The following is a 20,130-nucleotide window of genomic DNA, read 5'->3' as shown; positions in this document are numbered from 1 at the left end:
CCAGAGCAAGACAGGCTAGACGCCACCGGGTTGTTAAGCTATCCGATCTACGGCGGCATGGGTTGATAGCTCGAGGATATCAATGAGAAAAGCATTCTGCCACTGCTATCTCGGCCATTACCCCTAACTACTAAAAAAGCCCTATCAACAATGAATGATTCGAGCAAAGCCACCGATCGACTTCTAGCTATTGCCCGATCATTACAACACCCCGAGCAAAATTATGGTTTACCCGAAGAGTTCGTGAGAAAGCTTCGCGCTGCCCTTCTATCAGACCCATTATTGCCGAGACCCAATCCCTCCATCTCGCTCTGGCAAGAACCTGTCCACCCAACTGTATCAAGCATTCAGTCTCCTACCCTTCCATCGTACGCCGATATTGTTGTCATTGGCTCTGGGATAACTGGATGCAGCGTTTCCAAAGCCCTCCTCGAGGACGACAGTCTAGAATCGACAACTCGGATCGTCGTGCTCGAGGCGCGTACCCTTGCCAGTAACGCAACAGGCCGTAATGGAAGCCAGCTTGTCTCTCCAGTCCGACATCTCTACAATACTATGTGCAAGAGGCATAGTGAAGAAACAGCCAAGGAAATGGGTCGCTTCAGCTTCATGAACATTGAGCGGATCATGGGTATGCTCGAAGAACTAGATCCAGAGCTACAGGAGTCCAGCGAGATTCGACATGTACACAAAGTCATGGTTGCTGGCGATGAAGAGACTTGGAAAACCTCGAAGGAGTCTCTGAACTCCTTTCGGGAGGCCATCCCCAGCCATCAGACCACCCATCGTGTTACTGAGCAGGACAACTTGGCAAAGGTAAGACTTCTATATTATAAAAGTTAGTCTTTGTGTTATATGGTTCATTTCCAATACTGACTTTCCGTGTGCAGGACTTCAACATCAAGAACGGCCATGGTGTCATCGACCATCCTGCCGGCGCGGTCTGGCCATACCGTCCCATAACAGGAATCTTCGAACGTCTTCTCGTCCAATACCACGACCGCCTCTCGATCGAGACGAATACTCCCGCGACAGCGATAAAATACATATCTGGTACCGCAAGTGATGGTTCTTCTATGCCCGACTACCCATACGTCATTGAGACTCCCCGGGGTGCTATTCAAGCCAAGCAGGTGATTCACTGCACAAACGCGAACGCTGCCCACTTGTTACGCCCATTGTTAGGAAGATTATCCGTATAGAGGGACCATGTCTGTACAAAAGGCTGGTCCTTATCTATAAAACGTGGGCAACAGTCGATCATGGAGCTATCTGACCAAGTCTACTCTTGATCCCGTGTCAGAGCGGTTCGATGGAGGCCTGTACTATCTCCAGCAGCATGCCACAACTGGCGATATATGGGTCGGCACTGATTACTCCAATATCTTCGACGTTCTTACGTCTGACGACACTGCTGTACCTGGCCACTCAGTCGAAGCTTTGCTGAAATTCTTGCCCAAATACTTTGTGAAAGGATGGCCAGAGGATGAGCGACCGGAGTTGAAAGGAGTATGGACTGGACTACAGGGCCATACATCGGATGGACTTCCATTGGTCGGTAAACTACTGAACCGAGGGATTGGAGCTTTATACGCCTCCAAGGCCGGCCAAGGAGTCATCATTTAGGTTCATATTATATTAGCTTTATGCTGTAGCTATTGGTCAGTTATCGTGGTATTGATGTCTAAGTTATGGGCTAGAAGTGTTATTTGCAGTTGAGGCTTGTGGCTGAGAGCTTATTCCAGTAGAGAGAACCTAGTAAACTACCGAAGAGTGTATCCGAGAGAGACGGCGATGGTGAGTGGATTGCTGGGGATACAGTGGCTACGGGATGGATAAGGCTTGGATGACTGGTGAAGCTATTGCTAGTATGGTCACTGGCAAAGGAGTCCCTGAATGGCTACCTAGAGCGTTTCTCCTTACAGACCAGAGGCTCGAACGGGATATCACGGTGGAAAAGTCTGTTGCGAAGTGGGTGTCGATAGCTAATATTGGCGATTGGTAAATGATAAAAAGATGTACATAAGACATTCATATATATAAACGCAATAAATACGGAGTTATTCACCGGATCAATGTGTTGAGCTGTTTCCGAGTGCAAATATCCAACCAGTAAACATCAGACTCCCCTTCGTCCAGAGCACTCCAAATACTCGTCACCAACTCAAGTATGTTGCTCACCTTTCTCAAAGGCAGGACATCGGCATATGCTGACAATCGACTTTTCACAAAATTCCGTGCCTGAGCAAGTTCGATGATGCTCTGTCCCATATACCGTGACTCTTCATCCGCTGCGCCTAGCGATGTGACATCCTGTGGCATGCGACGAAGTTCGCTGGGGATAGCCACAAGAATCAGTGGCTGGATGCACCGGCTTGTCGATTCAAATGGTATATCTCGAAGAAGCTCGAGCGTATATAACGCTAGGCTTGTTAGCCAGTAGTCTTTCTCGGCTTTGGTAGGGACCTTGGCCGGCGGCCTGGCTGAGTAAATGTGATTTGCGTCCCACGGGTTATATCGTTCAGCGAAAAGGTCAGAAAATACACGGTATATTTGGAGCAGACCAACACATCGGTATGCTTCGTCGATCTTGGCCAAGTGAGCTAGCGTTGTTCTTGGGTCTCCTGTATCCTGGATCTTGGACGTGTCGGCAGGCGTGTATGCAAGCAGTCTTTTTTCTAAGCATCGAGCCTCCCGTATTTTGCTCTTGAAGAAGTTCATGTCGTCTTCTGTGATGAATCTGATAGAAGACGCTCGAGAACGGTATTGGGAGACGAGATTTCCCACGTCAGTAAGTGTCTTGACTGTCTCTCCCGCCATTCCGACAAACGGGTGCAGCATAGAATCATTGCTTGGTTCCGAGGGCCCGATCAGAGTATCGGAATCGGGTTGCCCGACACATCTGTAAAGAACGACAGAAGCGTACCCCAGTAGTCGACCGCAGTCTGAAAGAACTTTACCATGGGCTTGGACTGCGTCCCAGAAGCCGAGCTCCACTCTAGCACTCGTCTTTGAGTCAAATGATATCTCTCTTTAGCCAAATTGCCAGGATCATGCCAGATTGCAGTGTGGCAGAGCAGAACCGTTGCCAGTAGTCTTGCTTCGATATAATCTGAAGTATTTGGGTCATTCTCATCTAGGCATTGAAGTGCTACCAAGCGTTCTTGAATTGCAGTGGTGGATAGTTCGGGAAAAACACTTGTTAGGCAAGCGGCTGACATGCTTTGCATCGTGTGATATAGGACCTTTGACGATTGCCATGAGCTTTCTGCTACTACTCGCATCAGGTTCGATTGGCTATCCCATGCGCAGTAAAGCGGTATGACTTCTCGTATAAAGAAGTCAGAAAGAGCTGTCGGAAGATTGCTCAGTTGCTGTTGTATGGCAACTGATGAGTGGTGATCAAGGGCTCCGGTGTTGTAGGACTCTGCAAGTAGAGGTGTCGTATCTAGATCAGTACGAGATTGTTGACTTTCACCGCGCAACCAGCTCATATCAATGGAATGAGCCGTCCGCGTTCTCTGGTCTTTCCACTGCCCAGTCTCGTCCAAACTCGGTGATCCATCCGTAAAAGCCGTATCATCAGGTATAGTGATGTTCTCTGAAAGGTCTAAGTTTGGGAAAGGCCATTGTGAAACTGAAGGATCTAGGCCGAGGATGTCGGAGGCATTCAGTGCTGGGAATGGCATTGGGTCTGTATCTCTGAAATGAGGGAATAATAGCAGGGGATCCAATGTCGAAGTCGTGATATCGATGGTTACCCCTTCATTCATGTGGCTCGTTGAACTTGAGCATGGCTGATTGACTCTTCTCGTCCGAGGCTTTTGTCCGGAGCTGACGGACTTCTGTTGAAGTTGGTTCTTAGCAGACCATCGCAGGTTGAGGGCGTACCCAGGACACGATGAGCCTGCATCCTCACATCGTTTGCATCCCGGCCTTCTTTGATCGCATTTCACCTGTTGCAAGCGTTAGCATCAGTCCGCATTTAACTTTGCTATACATACCCTCTTCTCTTTACATCTTGAACAGCCAAGGCGAGATTTTGTGTAGGTTGGTCGGTATGGAGAGTTCATTCTGTGTAACAGGATCTAGCCACTCCATTCTCAGATGCGACTTCGCAGTTGATTCGATTGCCAGAGATACTGAACGGCCGTTATCGCGATAGGGAGCAGGTCAGGGTGGGGTAAGATGCCTGAAGTATCCGGCTAGTTTAAAGCTTGTGGTGCTTTCGCTAGTAAGTTGGCTAGCAAGCTACTCAACTGTAGCTGAATATCTTCATTTTCCGTATTTGCAATTCATATTGTTTTATCGGTATCATATTTCAGAGATGCAGAGATAAGAGCCCCCTCCGTATTGATCATTGTGAGCCTAGGTTGTGTCAAAATGCGCCATCACCTTCACTCCAGCTCCTCTTCTCCAGTTCAATCTCCTTTACATAACCTCCAAATGGACGGAAAACTTCAAGCAAAGCCCTAGTCCAGCGCTCATCCCATCTAAATCCCTCAAACTGAGCTTTTGTACAGTCCCAGTACTCAGGGTAAAATCCACTGTTTTCCCAATCGACGATTCCCGAGACCGCCCAGCCCCTTGTCCCATCTAGCCTTGTGACTTTGTCCACAAGGATGTTTCGCAGGTTCAAGTCGGCATGGGTAAGCACGATTTTATGACCTCTCCGGGCAGGATCATCTGGATGGCGAAGATATTGACTGAAAGAAGCTTCACCTTCGAAGGGGCCAACGGGGTCGCCGTCTCGAATTCTTGGGTCGCTGCACGCCTGGCCAAGAGTATTACATATGCAGTTCTTGGGACCGACTGGAGGAACTGCTCGTATTTGAGAAACGAAGCTTTGCATTTGATAGACGAACTCGTGACAGTCTCGATCGGAAAACATATCCATTGCTCTGGCGAGGGGCTTGCCGCGGAGACCAGTCGTCAAGAGATATGTGGTGCGTGAGTCTGAGACTAGGTCTAACACACGAGGGACCGGCACAGAAGTGTACTTGTGAACAAGATCGAGCGCTTTGGATTCGTTGAAAGCCCCTTCATTAGTGGCCTTCAGGTAAAGGCCGAATGGTAGACGGCTAACCGCCAAGGAACTTGTGCTTCCATAAAGATGGTGTCCAATCTTTCGCAATGCTTTGTATGCATATAATCGAATAAATTTGGGGTTTAGAAGCCAAGCTCGCCAAAAGACGGTGCGGCAAATCTGGAATATAGTTGATATCAAGCCTGGCCGGGATGCTGAAGGTTGTTTGCCCGCCTGAGCTATCGATGTTTCGTTGTCCGCGATAAGCTTCCTGACCTCAAGCCATCGTATGCTTGATGCCAAGCGGGCTTGGGTCCCGATGAAACGTGCGTCTACCTTGCGAATCCCCGTGCGTGAGTGGTCTCCGAGAAGGGGATATTGGCCATCGACATCGATCATTGGTTCTACGGTCACAATCAGACACCAACCAACCCTGTACTGAGATGTGTTAGTAAAAGAGATCCAGACTAATTATATCACCTACTTCGATCATTGAAGGTTGTAGCCGATGTAACTTCACCACCCCATTCCTGTAAGCCTCGGCAGCTGACCTGCGCACAAGCCAATGGCCGTCTATGGGATCTACGCGCTTCAGTCGCTCTGTATAAGCCAACCACCAATCGAGGTAAGGGGGGCTGAAGAAGGCTCGAAGCATTTCATGGACTCTCGGCTAATAAAAATGTCAGCCATGGCCAAGCTTGGTAGGAAGATCATCCCGTGTACCTCGGCTTCAAGCCAGCGGGATGGCGCAAGAATAACAGGCATCACTACTAGGGGGTCACCAAAGCCTGCTGGCTTCCCTGTGATGCAACATCGGTTGCCATCCCTTTTGAGGATTTGAGCCTTGGTCCTACTGTCGGGGACAGGTGGTGTAGTCCCGTACTTTGTGACTAAAAATAATTAGGACCAGGATGATACATTGGTGACCAGGCAGACTCACTGGACTCTATGATGAACGTCCAATCAGAAACAAGTGCACGAAGCTCAGCCTCACGGTGTTGGCCCGGATGACAGTAATTGAGGACATGGGCTGCTGCGACTGGAGGATGAAGGGCTTGCGTAATGAAAGACGACAATAGCTTTCCTAATGGGTGTGGTAGACAAGGTTCATCTTGTATCAGGCAGAGCGCTTTGTCAACTGTCTCCTCAGAGAGTTGTTCCATTATCATACGTGGTGGGCGTTGGTTCAGGTGCTGCTGAGTCGGTTGGTTGTTAGGCGAAGGTTAGTGTCCAAATATCGAGGAAGATGGTTGAGCCCAGAGGCAAGAGTGCCTGAGGCACCAACTGCTGGCGGTTACATTCCATGTTGGTCACACAGGTTGTCCAACAATGTGGCATTCACACCGTAATGGTCCAATGTCTGCCGTGTATTTTGAGTTTAACCTAGTATATGCGACCCGGGCCTGGCTTCTCGTGGCTACAACGGCGATACGCCGTTGCAGCGATGCTTGTGAGGAACGTTCTGGCAGAGACGACAACACCCAACAATTTGGTAGATAATTATACAGAGATGCGTTACGTTCAACAAGAATCTACTAGATATCCTTTTTCTTATATCTTATAGAGCCATTCAATCACTCAAAGCTACCATATTCTTACTGTTTTACCACTGTGTAGTCTTTCACAAGCAATCCGCCCATTATGTCTTTCTCGCAACCGGAACCGAATACTCTTTACATTTCTCTCACATTCCTTTCAAAGGACCCAAGGAAGAACTATTATGTGAGTAACGGTCTACGTGTATTCAAGTCACGGCTAATCAGAGACTCCAAGCACTGGACTTTGTATGCCACTGGGAACAACCCACCTGAGGGAACAAAATTCCACGCCACCGATCATGGAAACTCAAAGAATCCTCTTAAATATGAGGATGAAAGGTTTGTCAATCCCCTACGCTCAAAGAACTTGGTCGTATGCCTCAAGGTTGGCTATGCGGACTCTCACCAGGCAATTCGCCAGTCTGAAGAAAGTTCCGCTGGGAAGTTCGAGAGCTCTTCCTCGGCGCGAGAGCAGATGGTCATGCCGTGTGTTCCTCCTTCAAGGCCTCAAACAGCTCAATGACGATGGTCTCATCTTTCTCCCACCAGACTTAGGTATGGCCTTCATTAACTCCTCCGTAGTGGCTGACCAAGCTAACTACTGTATGCTAGATCTTGCAGGGATTGAAGCAGCATGTTATAAGCACGCCGATTACTACTATAGGATCAAGGAGCAGGATAGAAACAGTTCAACACCACCCGAAGTCATCAACAACAATCTCTGGCTTCAAATGGAAAATTCACCTTCCAGGGCCGGGCAACCATCGAATTATTATCAAACCTATGCTCAGCCAAGCCATCAGGGAACTGTGCGGATGGACACAGATAGAAGCTACCGCGGCCCAACGTACTATCCCACAGACCCGATGGAGACCGAGACCGCAGGGCGGTACCTGGGCCCAAGCCCGATGGAAACTGAGCCTCATGGGTACTACAGCCACTATCGTTCCGGGTCAAGGTATTAATACGGGAATTTATGTAGGTGTTTTATATGAGTTGGAAGGATCCAGTTTATTGGTATGCGAGTAGTTTGTTAGTTACCGAATATAAATGGTTCTTATAAGTGTAGCGCATGAAGAGCTAGAAGCCTGCGCTGATGCTCAACTCCGAATCTTGTGGAATAAGACTGACTATATCGGCGAAAGAGTTTCTAAAACGAAGAAATAAGGTGCGTTTAATTGGGCTAGAGTATTTTGGAAACAATAAAGCCTGTGATTAATTGAAGACAGGGGCCATGCTGCTGATGAAAGATAAATTCCCTACGAACCAAAGGAATTCCTACTCAACCTGCTTCCACATCCTCTCCAAAACTCCAACCCTTGCCACAGCCGCCGGACCCGTCGCAGCAGCTCCAACCTGTTGCATCGAATGATCCGCCATCGCCGCCTGCAACAGCTGCTCATTCTGATATCCATGTCCAACCGTCGAGTTTCCCACTGTATGATCATAATAAAAGTTCGTTGCGTTCAGATTCCCCGCTGCGCTAAACGTCACAGCTGCGAGACCAAGTGTTTGCGCCTGACCGAGAGCGTGTTTGGCAGCTGCTAGCATCCTGTTCATTTCGGGGACTGTCCGCAGATAGATCTGGCGACGTTGAAGAGCGAACGACAGGAAGGATGCTAAGTCTTCAGTTTTGCAGGCGTTCTTGTAGAGTTGTCGCATACGCGGGGAGTAGAGGTCACAGAGTCGGGACTCAGCGACTTGGTTTCCCTTCATGGTGAAGTGTTTTTCCAGCTTCGTACCCTTCGCCACGACGACGTAGCATTCTTGACAGATATGAGCATTTTCCCATCCCCACCATCGACGATTCTTCCCCAATTCGAGATTGATCTTAGGACACGCTGGTGCGGTACTCAGGTTCACTGCCAATTCGCTGAGTGGTCGCCAGTCGCTGATGTAAGCTGCCTCAGCGAACTTCTGCAAGAAGAGCACTCCACGGGGATACCCAGGCAGGTTGAATGAACAGAGACGGGCTTCAGATGGTCCAACAGAGTGTTTGGCTTTGAAGAAGCGCGTCATGTTCATGGAAGCTACAGTGCCTGCCATACACGTCTCGCAAACATCGAAGTCCGGAGGATCACTCGGAAGCGTATACCAGCGAATTCCGCTTGTACCCTGAGGATTACATGGCGGATGTTGTGAGAGACTTTGCAGAGTGTTCCAGAATCTGGCGTAGTTGCCCTTATCAACCGCCCGAATCATTGGGATGAGCATGTTGGCCTGTCCCATGTCACACGATGCTTCCTGTGAAGGTCCAAGACGGGCTGTGTGGAAAGACTGACTCTCGGTAGACTCGTGGAAGTAATCCCAATAGCAGCCTTCGCAGACCGCGAAGTTGGATGGGCCGCGAGAGGACATAAACCAAGTCCTTTCTGGACCTGCGATAGGTTTTGCCTTGGGACACGGCGGGAGTTGCAGTCTTTTGTAGAACTCCGTAGTGAAAGCTGTCCAGTTGTTGTTGGATGAATAGAGCTTGAGCATACGGCGGATGTACCAGAGATTATGATCACAACTTGCTGCGCCCTGAGGCTTATGTGTACTAAATCTGTTGCCGAACGAGGTATGTCTAAAGTAGTCTTCGTAACAAGGCTTGCAAATTGCCATCTCCGGCCGATCGGGTGGGGAATACCACTCATGTCCCTCAACTGGCTTGTCCTCTGGACAACGACCCAGCGCAGGTCTCGTGGCCATGAAGCTCATCATACTATCGAGACTCATTGATGAGAGAGCAGCGGGCCAAAGATTGTCTTTGACACGGGGCGTTCCGAACAAACATTGCCGTTCCAATCTATCATCGTACCATACCGGTGTAAACGTGTCTCGAAACGGTGAGTTGAGGATGCGATCTGCGTAGCAGCGACTGCAGATAACGAATTCTGGGTAGGAACTGTGGATGAACCAGTAAGTCGGTAGCGTGAATGGTCCGTCGATACATTCAGTTACCGGCTGAATTCCTAATGGCATAGGGGTGCTGGGACCTCTGTTGGAGGCAGCTTGGTTGGGTGAGGCTTCAACATGTTGACGTACTGGAGTAGTTCCGCTTGTTGGCAGCTCCTGGGGAGGCTGCTGAGCCTGAGAAGGGTATTGCTGCTGGTGATACTGCTGCGGCGGCGGCGAGGTCATAGGCGAACCCTGGGCTTCCACTTGGGGTTGCACTGGTGGAGGAGGGTAACTCTGATAGTACTGCTGCTGTGGCTGCTGTTGGTATTGCACCGGGTATCCGGGAGCATTAGAATATCGCCGGGTCTGTTGACCCTGCTGCGGCTGTGGGTACCCAGCAGGCTGTTGCTGTTGCTGCTGCTGCAAGTCCCTCCCTGCTTGCCTCACTGCTTTCTCCGCATCGGACAGAAACTTAGTTAGTCGACCCATTTATTCACACAAATTTCAGCAATATTGGACGAGGAAATCCCACAGTGAGTCAAATATTTCAGCTGAGCACTTATACTTGGACGATGCTGCCCCACTGATGCCGTTGCGTGCCGACATTGCCGGTCATTATGCCTCGTTTTCCCAGTTAGGCTGAACTAACTCAATTGGATTGACAGCTAAGATAGATTGAAGCTCATTGGGCTCGGGGCAATTACAAACCCGGTATGGAATATGCTGACTTCGTTTGTGTTGCGCCCTGCTACTGCGTGATTTATCCCTGTTGCAGTTGACATGACTCGCCGATGGAGCAGAATTAGACACCTCAACTGTTGTCGCAATGATCAAACTAAGCTTCATATTGATTGTTATCTACTGTTGCAACACGCATCTATTCTAGTACTTGTATCGCTCTTCAGTTTCCCGTTATCGGGTAGTAGTCGTGTTTGTAAAAATGTGCTTATTCCCATCGACAGCCATACGAAATAATCCTCCAAAAAGGCGAACAGCAGACCGACATGTTTAACACTCCGAACTACACCACTACGCTTCGTTCCTTACTTAGACTGGCATCTGGTTAATCAGATCATCTAGAACACGCCTGGGATGAAGCGCGCGGTGGCCCGACTCCAAGCAAACCATTTCTCTCCAAAAGTATCTTTCAACATCTTCTCCTCATCCTTCACCCTCATCACAAGTCTCCGCAGAATTCCAAACACAAGAACCAAGCAAAAGATCAAGCCCCAGCCGCGGAATGTCGATCGAAAGCCTTGAGGAACCCAGCAACCGAATGCGCCGTCCCATCGCAAAAACAGGGCGAGGTTGACGACCAAGACCACAATTTGCCCCGTGTATCCAGGATGCTGAATATACCGATAGATACCATCCGTCATCAAGGTATCAGGCGGTCCAAGTTGAAAAGTAAAGTTTTTTCCAAGATGAGCAAAGGCCGTGAGCCGAAGCGGTCCACCGACGAGAATGATCATCGAGAGACAAGCCAGTGTATATGTATTCCAGCTGAACAGCTCTGAGTTCAGATTCTCAGGACGAGGACATAAGAGGCTGGAATCACCGTAGCCCATGGAAATTAGGGCATGGAAAATGCCAACGCTGACGGCAAGAATTCGTCGGATTCGTGCTGCGGCTGGGCTGGCGTATGTTCCAAGACTGTCTTGCTTCCAGCCGTCGCGTGGAACCTCGTTGGGCGGCTTGAAGCAGGACATGGTGATGAGGCTGGACAGTAGAACTGCCCCTGCGAAAGAGGCTTCATGGAATAATACCATCGTTTGACGAATTTTGAGGATGAAGATTTAGTTGAGGATGGAATTGTGTGAGATTATTGCTTCACCGAATCACCGATGAGTGTTGAACCGTTCTCTCTTAAATGGTTTCGGCATCGGCAGTCGGCGGTTATAGCCCCCGACATTGGAGCAAAGCACAGCGTATGACGCACTGCCCCGCCGCTTAATATTTCTTGATATCTTCTCATTCCCATTACGTTCATCGGCAAACTTGCTGCCGATTGACCGTCGTGAAGGTCGTATGATTATGCTGTCCATCTGATTAATAATCCCGACAGCCAACACAACGACGCAGCTTCGGAGCTTTACATAATGCTGACCTCGATACTGACGGCTAGATGTTTAACTTGCCAGAAAATAAATTAAGTATGATTATGTCTTTCCATTTTCAAAAAGAATCCTCTGCGTAGACTTGTAGAAGTTGGAATTGCTTGTTATGTCGATACCTCTTGCATTCGAAGACGTTGATCTAACGCAGCTTCAGTGTACCTCAACTCCCATGGCCAATTGATTGCACTAAAGAGCCTCAGGGAAGGCGCCCGAGAATTAACTTACCACATTCATAATGCAGTTAGGGCTGAGGCCTCTTTTAACGTCTCGCCCTTGTCGCAGCAGTTGCTCGAGGCGAAATTCTGTGCTGTAGTCGTTGCTGCCAACCTTCTAGGGGTGAAACTTGAACTGTTTATTTTATAAGTTTATTTCCTCTTTATAAACTTATAAAGCTTTAGGTTTCTACTAATTATCTTTAGGGTAGTATTCTAACTTTAGCATAACTATCTTAACTTTAGAATTTAACAACCGTCACATTGAACACTGCAGTCTCTTACAATGAATCTAATTATCAAGACCAAAAGCTATGCCCCCAATTCGTAGACTCTCAGGGACCCAAAATCTCATACAAATTACATCACAATTTCTCACGGGGTATTATTCCTTCTCAGACCTGTTCCCTCAACCACTCCTCAAGACCATTCTCCCCCAAAGTCTCTTCAATTTCCTCCCCACCCATTGCCGCAAGCCGATGCATCGCAACCAGGCTTCGACGAACATTCTTCTTTGCGTTCATCACGTCATGCAACTCGCTGATTTTGCTGTTCAGAGGGTCTATGTTGGCCTCTGCAATCTGAAGCTTGGTCTTGACGTCATTCAGACGTTTTTGCTTGGTGCGCAACGCATTCTCAGCGTCTCTCTTCTCTTTCTGTGCAGGGGTGTTCTCTTTGAAGTGCTGGAAGTTCTCTTCGGTGAGGATTCTCGGGTTATCGCTGCTTATACGGCGCAATTCCTCGACGACCTGAGCGTCGGCTTCGCAGAGTGCTCTTGCGTGCTGGACCGCTTGTGAGGCCTCGGTGGCTTCTTCCGTGGCTTTCTCAAGATCCTCGGCGCTGTTGCGGACGATCTTGAGATAACCTTCACGACGTCGGGATGAGTTGTTTATACTAGCTTCGGTGCGCGTGATGTTCTCCTCCACCTTGGCAATCTCGCCCTTGAGATGGTCGGCGTAGGCAAGTTGGGCTTCATTCGGAGATTCATTCTGTACCGTTCAGTTAGATTAAGTAGCCAGTGCCGCTCATAATATGAACTTACAGGTGTATCGAGACGGCGGTTTCCTCTTCCGGCATTTTGCTGTGGAATCGAGTGTCGTAATGCCTCGGCCTTGCCGTTGCCGCTGCCAGGCCCCTATTTTGGTTCGTTAGATCTATTGCAAGGATAATAGGGTTCCGGGCTCTTACCAAGAGCCTAGATAGCTCTTGGGTGTTCTCGGATGAAAATTTGAAGAACACCATTAGCCTGCGCTTGACGGGAGGCTCGGCTGACTCGAGCTCAACCACTTCCTGGGGTCCCTCGTTTCCTCCATCGGCGGCACCTTCAGCGCCATCATCTTCAGAATCGTCAACATTATGGAGTTGGAAATGGTGACGGTCGCTGTAGTTAATTGGGCGTTTACGGGCGGATCGAATTGCTAGCCTGGTTAGCTTAACGTCATTCATTCTCCCGGAAACAAACTTACGACGCGAGGATCTGTTAGCAACTCGAAGAGCCCGGGCACGCTTTCTGTTCCGAGTGATACTCTGAGGCTCATTCAGGATTGACCCGTCAGAATCGGAACCGGAGTCGTCAGCGAGCTCACGCTTCTCTGCCAACCACTTGGTGGCTTTTGCAATGAGCATCATGCTCAGCTGGTATTGATACTGGACCTTGGGGTGCTCCGCAGAGTTGTGATGCAAGTATTCGATAAGTTCCGTAAGTGACACATTCTCGGTCTTAGGAAGGTCAACGCTTAGAAGTCTCGTGAAGTCGTGGACGAGATTCTGACCCCATTTTCGGGGACCGAAATCGATGACCTCCCAGGGCCACTTTCCGATTTCCTCGTAAAAGACGACAAAGAGCTCGGTGGTACGTTTGGCGTGCTCATTCTGAGGAGATGGGACAAGTGGTGCGACGAAACTCATTGTGTGAGCCAACTTAAGGCGGATGGTTGTAGGTGCCTATGACACGAAGGGGGAGTCTTGAAGATGTAAAGAAGGGCAGCGTTATGAGGTAAGGTAGGCAGGTAGGTAGGACGCGTCAAGGTTCGCGAGGCTGTGGAAGGGAGATGCGAGAGCAAGGGCCGCCTGGTACTTCGGTACCTAAGGCAGGAGGGATTTTAGAATAAATAGTTAAATAGTTTTATAAACTTAAAGATATAAGAATAATATAATATAAATTTATAGATCTTTTATAAATTTTAGAAATATGATAAATATAATTAAATTGTTATATATTATTATAAATCTTCTAAATTTATAAAGAATATTATCTCTGTTGCAAGTGACAACCGACGGCTGCATGTAAAAAGAAGGACATTATGAGGTAGGACGCGTAGAAGACGCGTGTTCCTTGGGTACATTGGAAAGTAAGATGCAAGGGGAAGGGAATTGGCATTTGCAGTAGCAGAGGAATCTGGTAATTCGGTACCTAAGGTACTACCTGAAGATCAGGCAGCCTGGACTTACCCAGGTAGGTAGGATGAATGGCAAGTGGCAACTGGCAATTGACGGCTGGATACAGATGCCTACCCCCACAGCTGTGTCACTTCATTCACTTCCTGTATTCATCGAGACGCATCTTATTACTACCCCCGAAACAATTTTACTGTGACTTTTAGATTCTCTGGTAGAAGTCTACTAACTTATCTTGCTGCCACCCTTCTTGTCATCCACGGCTGTCGTTGCCGATGGGAAGCACCTCTTACGGTTCCCTACCCTTCTCTAGTCACGTCGCCGAGTCTCTTCGACACTGTTACTTCCATCCCCATCCCTAGATCTCAAGGAATCTTTATATGCGCCTTACAGGCCCTGCTCTCCAATCGCATCGACGTCATGACCACTGGCAGGCTTTCCAGGCATCTGCTTGGTAGTATCACGATCAAGGCCTTGACTCTTCTGAACGACACATCAGCCCACCTTCAGCTCCAGCTCAAAGTCTCACGAAGGAAGGAAGGGTGAAAAGCTCAAAGACCAGCATTCTCCCGCCTTGAGTATAGACGCCAATTTCAAGGTCTCTGGCTCCAGTGATATCAAAAGTAAGTTCACAAGAGCTATATGAAGCTCTCTCAATGCCAATGCACTGCCGATACTCTAGTTAGAGACGATAGCTACATGTTTACTCATACCCAAGCACTATCGCCTATCAAGATCGAAAATTTTGGGCGTCAAACTTCGCTCGGAGGCACAGTAAGCCGAGCCAAAACTCGGAAGACTTCGAAACCTCAACGTCAACTGAAAAGATTATCAACTGCCAGAAATACAAGGGTCGCAAATAATGCTCTATCCCAAGGACGATAGAGTTTAACAAGATTACCCGGATCTTTCGGGCAAGGGAATACTCGCTGGCCCCATCAGTGTCACGCGCGTGCGATCAAGAATATCTAAGGGCATCCCAGACCTGTATTTGCCCCAAACCGGCATCGGGAAAAGGACAGAGATCAGTGACAGGGATCGCAAAGAAAAGGATCGCAAAGATCGATATCAGGATGGAGACTACAGCCGTGACCGCCGCCGGAAAAAGAACAGAGATGGTAGTGATAAGGATCGCAAAGATCGACACCGGGATATGGACTAACGTGATCGTGACTGTGACTGAGAAAGAGAGAAGGATAAGAGTAGGAAAGATGGCAGGGACCGACACGATCACAACCGCTGCAGAAAAAGGGAGAAGGATATGCGCGGCGCGTGATACGAGCCGTCAGCCTTGGGGTCAACCAACTCAATATAACACTCTGGTAAAGTCAGTTCGGGTTTAGTGCCAGTGATGTTAGAGTTAATGTCATCGACCGCTAAATTAACCATGCAACGATGATAAACTCTAGACATGCTGACAGTTAGAGCTAAATAATAATCCTCATGTTTATATCGACATCGAAGGTCACTTATGATAATATGGATATCAACTTAATCTGTACGGTAGCATCAGTGGACGACGATGTGTTGCAGAATCATGGCTAAGACGAGATATGTAAGCAGGACCATCCAGTTCTACCACGCTAGAGCTGGCTACCTACCTTACATAGGTATAAAACTCTCTTTGGCGCCGATCAAGCTTTATCGTGCAGCCCTTCGCGCTCTACAGGAAGAAGTACCAACTAAAGGTCAAGATTCGAGGGCGGACGCGATCATCAATAGAGAAAGCGACAGAGGTTCAAGTCCACAGAGGTTCAAGTCCAATGAGCGAGGTCGAAGAGCTAATCAGCGGCAATATGCAATCCTTTACGATTGGTGTGTCTCATTCTCGGATGCCTGCGCCCGAACAACTCTATCGAACAATTCCCGGTCACAGACGCGGGCACCGATTCATGGCAACGCGGCCTCAGGGACGCCGGGCGCTAATTCTGATGTCTCTGGCTCCGACGATATCAAAGACAAGTTCGCAAGAACCTATATGAAGTTCTCTCAATGCCGATGCACCAGCGATGGCCTAGGCAGAGCTGATAGCCACATGCTCCCTCATACCCAAGCCCTCAATATGTCGTCTAATAAGATCGAAGACCAAACCAACAGCCATCTCCTGGAGGTTCATTTTGAACTCGAAGATAGCGAGGATGAAACGGAGGCTTTTCGGCCGCGCATCACGGCCATATGCAGACTGATAACGATGGAGAAGGATTTCTTACAAAGAACACAATAGCCGCTTGTCAACTCAACTGCAAATTAGTTTTATAGGTGCTGCCAGAAATATTCATTTCACTGGGCGTCACGGGTCCCATTAAGATTGCAACAACGCTCGACGTCATACGTCCTCCTCAGGCCAGTACTCAGTCGTGAGAACTTCCACAACACGGAGCCATTGCCAATATGATCCACCTCTCAACATTTGTTACTCCTCACTGGTCACCTCATAGGACTTCTCATACTCTGTAACTATGATATCCATTCTTGGGTCTTTAAGAATACCTAATTATCGCCCCGTGCTCGATGGCATTGCTCTCTACAACACTGCCAGGCCTATCAGGCCTGAATCAACTACCTAGGTAGTATCAGCATCGATGCCTTGATCTATTGACCTAGCGGCACAGCTTTTGAACCAGCTCGAACATCTAACCCAAAGTACGGTCCGAAAGTCGATATTCTCGTGCAAGGAGTATGGGTATCTTGCAGCATTATCGGATAGCTGGCGCAAACGAATTTGGATAAACTTTTAGTTGGTAGCTTTTTTTTTTAATACGTGCAATATTTCTGTAGTTTACTTCTTTCCAGCATGGCCTGCTGCTTTTTTGTTGTTGCGTTCGCCATTTGACGAGAACGTCTCCATCGCGATGCGCTGCAAAAGACATGTCTGGATCCAAATTACTCTGTACCTATGAGATTCGTGAAGATGTTAGAAACGTTTACAGGATAATGTTCCAGATTGAGCAGTTTCCGCAGAAGCGTTGTCAAATATGCTATCTAACAGTCGTACTTCAGTCTGGGCACTACAGTTTTGCCAGCATCGCATGCCTCACAGGCTGATATTCTTACCCACCTCAGCCATTCATTCAATTTTAGAGTGAGGGTCAGTGACTTCCACTGTTCCACTGGCAATAGTGAAATTGTGGAGTATTTGTCGCAGAGCAGTGTTATTGACCTGAGCAGTAGCTGCAATTACAGGGCAGTGGTCGCTGTTCATGGGCTCAACGGACAAACTATTTTTCCATACCGAACAGCCCCACTTCATTGCCATCTACCGACAGCATCCACAGTCAACTGTTCATTCACGCTTGCTGCATCACGCACGCATGTTCAATCCAGCAGCGTCGCAATGTTTTCCTCCCCCATCATCCAACTCCCTCCAACTACGCCCTGCCAACTCGTCGCGTCCAAGAAGAGGCGGTAAATCGCACTACAGACCGTCATAAAATTCCGACTTGTACCCTTCAAACGAGTGCGTTCTGCGCTTCCTTTGCTGGAACAACCGGGGTCTGTAGAAGGGGTTTCTGGTCTCGCAGCGCGCTGGAGATTCAGAGATTGCCTGTACAGCGAAGCTCACCCTCCTCTGGCCGCGCGCGTTTTGGCATGACGCAGTGCGGAGCTTACGCAGGCAAGTTCCATCACGTTGTAGAACTGACTGATTGCAGGAATGTCGACTTCACTGTGCCTTGACGTCCATTTCACTACCCGTGCTGTGATCGAGTGGCAGTCGGATAACGAGGTAAGGCTTAGCATCCGCTTAGCTCGAGAATCCCCAATAACACGTTCGGTAGTCCGATCACACGACACATATTCTGGCCAAGCCCGACCCAAAAGTCAGCTCTCTTTCGTTGACGACCCGATTCGATTCCAAAGGTTCTCTCTTCGACATACACGTTCCCCTCAAGCTCAAAGGCCTTGACAGCACATCCGATATTACACTTCGAGCTTGCGCTTCCTCTATCATCTCTCTTGACCTCGTTAAAAACTCACCTGTCTCTAGCGAGGTTGAGCAAGAGTTCAAGTCTCCAACTCTTGGCCTTCGTTTCCAGCTGCTCCGCTGTCTTGGCATCCTTGCCCCGACTCCTGCTCTCGAGCCAATACGTCCAGGAGGTCGAGCACGGTCAGGTGTTGTGCTAGATGCCATTCGCGAGTTCTCTCGGGCAACTGCTTTCACCGTCTACATTGAGGCGCGCAATGCTTCTCCGAAGCTCCAGTCCGTCAGCGATGCAGTCAGCCAAGGTCTCTTCAAGACATCTTGCAGTAGCCGCTTCCAACTGGCTAGCATGTATGCCGGTCTTGGAGCAAAGATTGTCCAGCTTGGTGCAGATGACGCGCTTGCGCCGCCGTCTTATGAAGAAACCGAACCCCCACCGCCGCCGCCTCCAATCGACCCGAAGCCTGACAGAAAGCGTCCACGGCAAGATACTGCGACCGAACGTGCTGAAGAAATCGCCCTGATCTGGGCAGAGCTGCAAATGCTCAAGCAAGCGAAAGACTCAGACGCAAAGCGCATAGCATTTTTGGAGAAGGAGAACCAGGAACTGCGGGAAACCGTAGCGAAACTCCAAGAACGATTCGAGAAGTCACATCAAGATATACACCATAGCTTCGGAGCCCTCGAGACAACGGTCGAGAAGAATACACAAGAATTTGAGGAGAGCGTTGGCAACGAACTTGCAGAGCTGCGTGAGGATATCAGCCAACTAGATCATCAACTTTCTTTCATTCAAGAGGGACAAGTTAGCGATGAGTCTGTTGCCAAGATCAAAGACGCCGTGCTACTCGATATCACCTCGCGATTGACAGGGGATTGAGCCCAGGCGTCAGCATCCTGTTCGGCAGGTTAGCTTGACAATATCTCGACGATTCCCTCGTGGCGTCGATCCCGAAAGCAACGCGCTCCATTCTTGGTCTTGTCATTGAACACGAGAGCTACTACTGGCCGTTGTGGTGAAGCTTTTGGCTGTCCAGAACAACTGCCTTGCGCGGGTGGATGATGCATCAGCTCCACCAGTGCTCTCACAGGGTGACAACGCGAATAGCAACCCCCTGACCAGTTTATGCATAAGCCGTATGTCCTTGGTGGGCGGCAAGAGCCTCGGAACAGGCCTGAGCCTCCATTTCGCATCTCGGACCGGGAAACTATGGGCATTGCTCGTGATTGCAGACGAATCTGGGGCGGTTGCAACACAGCCTACATCACGACAGCAAGTACACCATTATTTGGTGCTACTGTTGGACTTCTCAAGGCTGGGCACGCCAGTGGTGAGTCTTGACGAATTCTCATGCGATGGCCGATAAGCTAACCTTTCAGCAGCAGCAGCAAGAGTCGGCTACACCCGAAAGCGACTGAGGGAGTATCTGTCGAGATGGATAAACAAAACAATACTGGGGCCTTGGATATAGAGTGCCATATAGCGTATACCAACAATATATCAGGCGCGTGTGAACTGTGCATCACGACTGTTTTGCCAGAGATAGCGCAGCGGATACCAGTGTCTCAATTGCTCCGGAGCTCACGTTCGGGCTTGTCTATAGCCGGCTTCCAAACAGTGCCATTGATGTCTCGCTTGGCACGGCCCAGGCAGTCAAGATGGTCAGGACGTTTGAGCTCCTTGTGGCGCGTCTACCTGTTGCTGCCATTTAATCCACTCTCGCCTGGCCTTGAGAGCAAGAGAACATCAGACATTGAGTTAGGGTGTTAAAATAAACTTAGCAAATAGTCCTCTAAGTTAAGGCTAGATTTACTTGAATATTTTCATCGCTTAGGGTCAAAGTCCTCGGTTCTCCTGCTTCCCATCGCCCGTGTTTTCTCGTCTTCTACATCTTCAGCGCCGTCATCTCAATCACCGTCATCTTCAGAATCGTCAGAATTGTGGAGTTGGAAATAATAGTCACACTCGCTCGTAGAATTCAGGTCGCTACGTCATGACCCATGGTTACGGAACTGCTACGTCATTCCTCTCCAGGTCACG

The 20,130-nt window shown here is 49.0% G+C and overlaps 11 protein-coding genes across 11 annotated transcripts; 5 read left to right on the top strand and 6 right to left on the bottom strand.

Annotated features, from left to right (window-relative positions):
- Positions 1 to 150: 150 nt before the first annotated feature.
- On the top strand, positions 151 to 1,626 carry FVEG_08504 (hypothetical protein; the record flags this gene model as incomplete). The annotated part of the gene is made up of 3 exons (XM_018897392.1): positions 151 to 816; positions 891 to 1,180; positions 1,257 to 1,626. 3 exons carry the CDS (start codon positions 151 to 153, stop codon positions 1,624 to 1,626), a joined length of 1,326 nt encoding a protein of 441 aa, XP_018755035.1.
- Positions 1,627 to 2,064: 438 nt separating this feature from the next.
- On the bottom strand, positions 2,065 to 2,820 carry FVEG_16343 (hypothetical protein; the record flags this gene model as incomplete). The annotated part of the gene is made up of 1 exon (XM_018905592.1): positions 2,065 to 2,820. The coding sequence occupies one exon, from the start codon at positions 2,818 to 2,820 to the stop codon at positions 2,065 to 2,067; it is 756 nt and encodes a 251-aa protein (XP_018755036.1).
- Positions 2,821 to 2,870: 50 nt separating this feature from the next.
- FVEG_16344 (hypothetical protein) lies at positions 2,871 to 4,073 on the bottom strand (the record flags this gene model as incomplete). Its single annotated transcript, XM_018905593.1, has 2 exons — positions 2,871 to 3,956; positions 4,005 to 4,073. 2 exons carry the CDS (start codon positions 4,071 to 4,073, stop codon positions 2,871 to 2,873), a joined length of 1,155 nt encoding a protein of 384 aa, XP_018755037.1.
- Positions 4,074 to 4,242: 169 nt separating this feature from the next.
- FVEG_16345 (hypothetical protein) lies at positions 4,243 to 6,238 on the bottom strand. Its single transcript, XM_018905594.1, has 4 exons — positions 5,967 to 6,238; positions 5,750 to 5,916; positions 5,511 to 5,696; positions 4,243 to 5,464 (listed from the first exon to the last, which is right to left on the bottom strand). The coding sequence occupies exons 1-4, from the start codon at positions 6,193 to 6,195 to the stop codon at positions 4,379 to 4,381; spliced, it is 1,668 nt and encodes a 555-aa protein (XP_018755038.1). The 5' UTR covers positions 6,196 to 6,238; the 3' UTR covers positions 4,243 to 4,378.
- Positions 6,239 to 6,667: 429 nt separating this feature from the next.
- FVEG_08505 (hypothetical protein) lies at positions 6,668 to 7,087 on the top strand (the record flags this gene model as incomplete). Its single annotated transcript, XM_018897393.1, has 1 exon — positions 6,668 to 7,087. The coding sequence occupies one exon, from the start codon at positions 6,668 to 6,670 to the stop codon at positions 7,085 to 7,087; it is 420 nt and encodes a 139-aa protein (XP_018755039.1).
- A 458-nt stretch (positions 7,088 to 7,545) lies between these two features.
- On the bottom strand, positions 7,546 to 9,967 carry FVEG_08506 (hypothetical protein). Its single transcript, XM_018897394.1, has one exon. It carries the CDS (start codon positions 9,931 to 9,933, stop codon positions 7,843 to 7,845), a length of 2,091 nt encoding a protein of 696 aa, XP_018755040.1. The 5' UTR covers positions 9,934 to 9,967; the 3' UTR covers positions 7,546 to 7,842.
- Positions 9,968 to 10,264: 297 nt separating this feature from the next.
- FVEG_08507 (hypothetical protein) lies at positions 10,265 to 11,271 on the bottom strand. Its single transcript, XM_018897395.1, has one exon. It carries the CDS (start codon positions 11,211 to 11,213, stop codon positions 10,521 to 10,523), a length of 693 nt encoding a protein of 230 aa, XP_018755041.1. The 5' UTR covers positions 11,214 to 11,271; the 3' UTR covers positions 10,265 to 10,520.
- An 897-nt stretch (positions 11,272 to 12,168) lies between these two features.
- FVEG_08508 (hypothetical protein) lies at positions 12,169 to 13,681 on the bottom strand (the record flags this gene model as incomplete). The annotated part of the gene is made up of 4 exons (XM_018897396.1): positions 12,169 to 12,762; positions 12,816 to 12,908; positions 12,962 to 13,191; positions 13,240 to 13,681. The coding sequence occupies 4 exons, from the start codon at positions 13,679 to 13,681 to the stop codon at positions 12,169 to 12,171; spliced, it is 1,359 nt and encodes a 452-aa protein (XP_018755042.1).
- Positions 13,682 to 15,707: 2,026 nt separating this feature from the next.
- Positions 15,708 to 16,394, top strand: FVEG_08509 (hypothetical protein; the record flags this gene model as incomplete). Its single annotated transcript, XM_018897397.1, has 1 exon — positions 15,708 to 16,394. One exon carries the CDS (start codon positions 15,708 to 15,710, stop codon positions 16,392 to 16,394), a length of 687 nt encoding a protein of 228 aa, XP_018755043.1.
- Positions 16,395 to 17,822: 1,428 nt separating this feature from the next.
- Positions 17,823 to 18,969, top strand: FVEG_08510 (hypothetical protein; the record flags this gene model as incomplete). The annotated part of the gene is made up of 2 exons (XM_018897398.1): positions 17,823 to 17,894; positions 17,947 to 18,969. 2 exons carry the CDS (start codon positions 17,823 to 17,825, stop codon positions 18,967 to 18,969), a joined length of 1,095 nt encoding a protein of 364 aa, XP_018755044.1.
- Positions 18,970 to 19,299: 330 nt separating this feature from the next.
- FVEG_16346 (hypothetical protein) lies at positions 19,300 to 19,561 on the top strand (the record flags this gene model as incomplete). The annotated part of the gene is made up of 2 exons (XM_018905595.1): positions 19,300 to 19,420; positions 19,473 to 19,561. The coding sequence occupies 2 exons, from the start codon at positions 19,300 to 19,302 to the stop codon at positions 19,559 to 19,561; spliced, it is 210 nt and encodes a 69-aa protein (XP_018755045.1).
- Positions 19,562 to 20,130: the final 569 nt, after the last annotated feature.

The sequence above is a fragment of the Fusarium verticillioides genome, chromosome 10 (genome assembly GCF_000149555.1).
Source record: "Fusarium verticillioides 7600 chromosome 10, whole genome shotgun sequence".
Classification (NCBI taxonomy): Eukaryota; Fungi; Ascomycota; class Sordariomycetes; order Hypocreales; family Nectriaceae; genus Fusarium; species Fusarium verticillioides.
The sequence above is the reverse complement of the archived record's forward strand: the minus strand, read 5'-3'. Positions and strand labels throughout refer to the sequence as shown.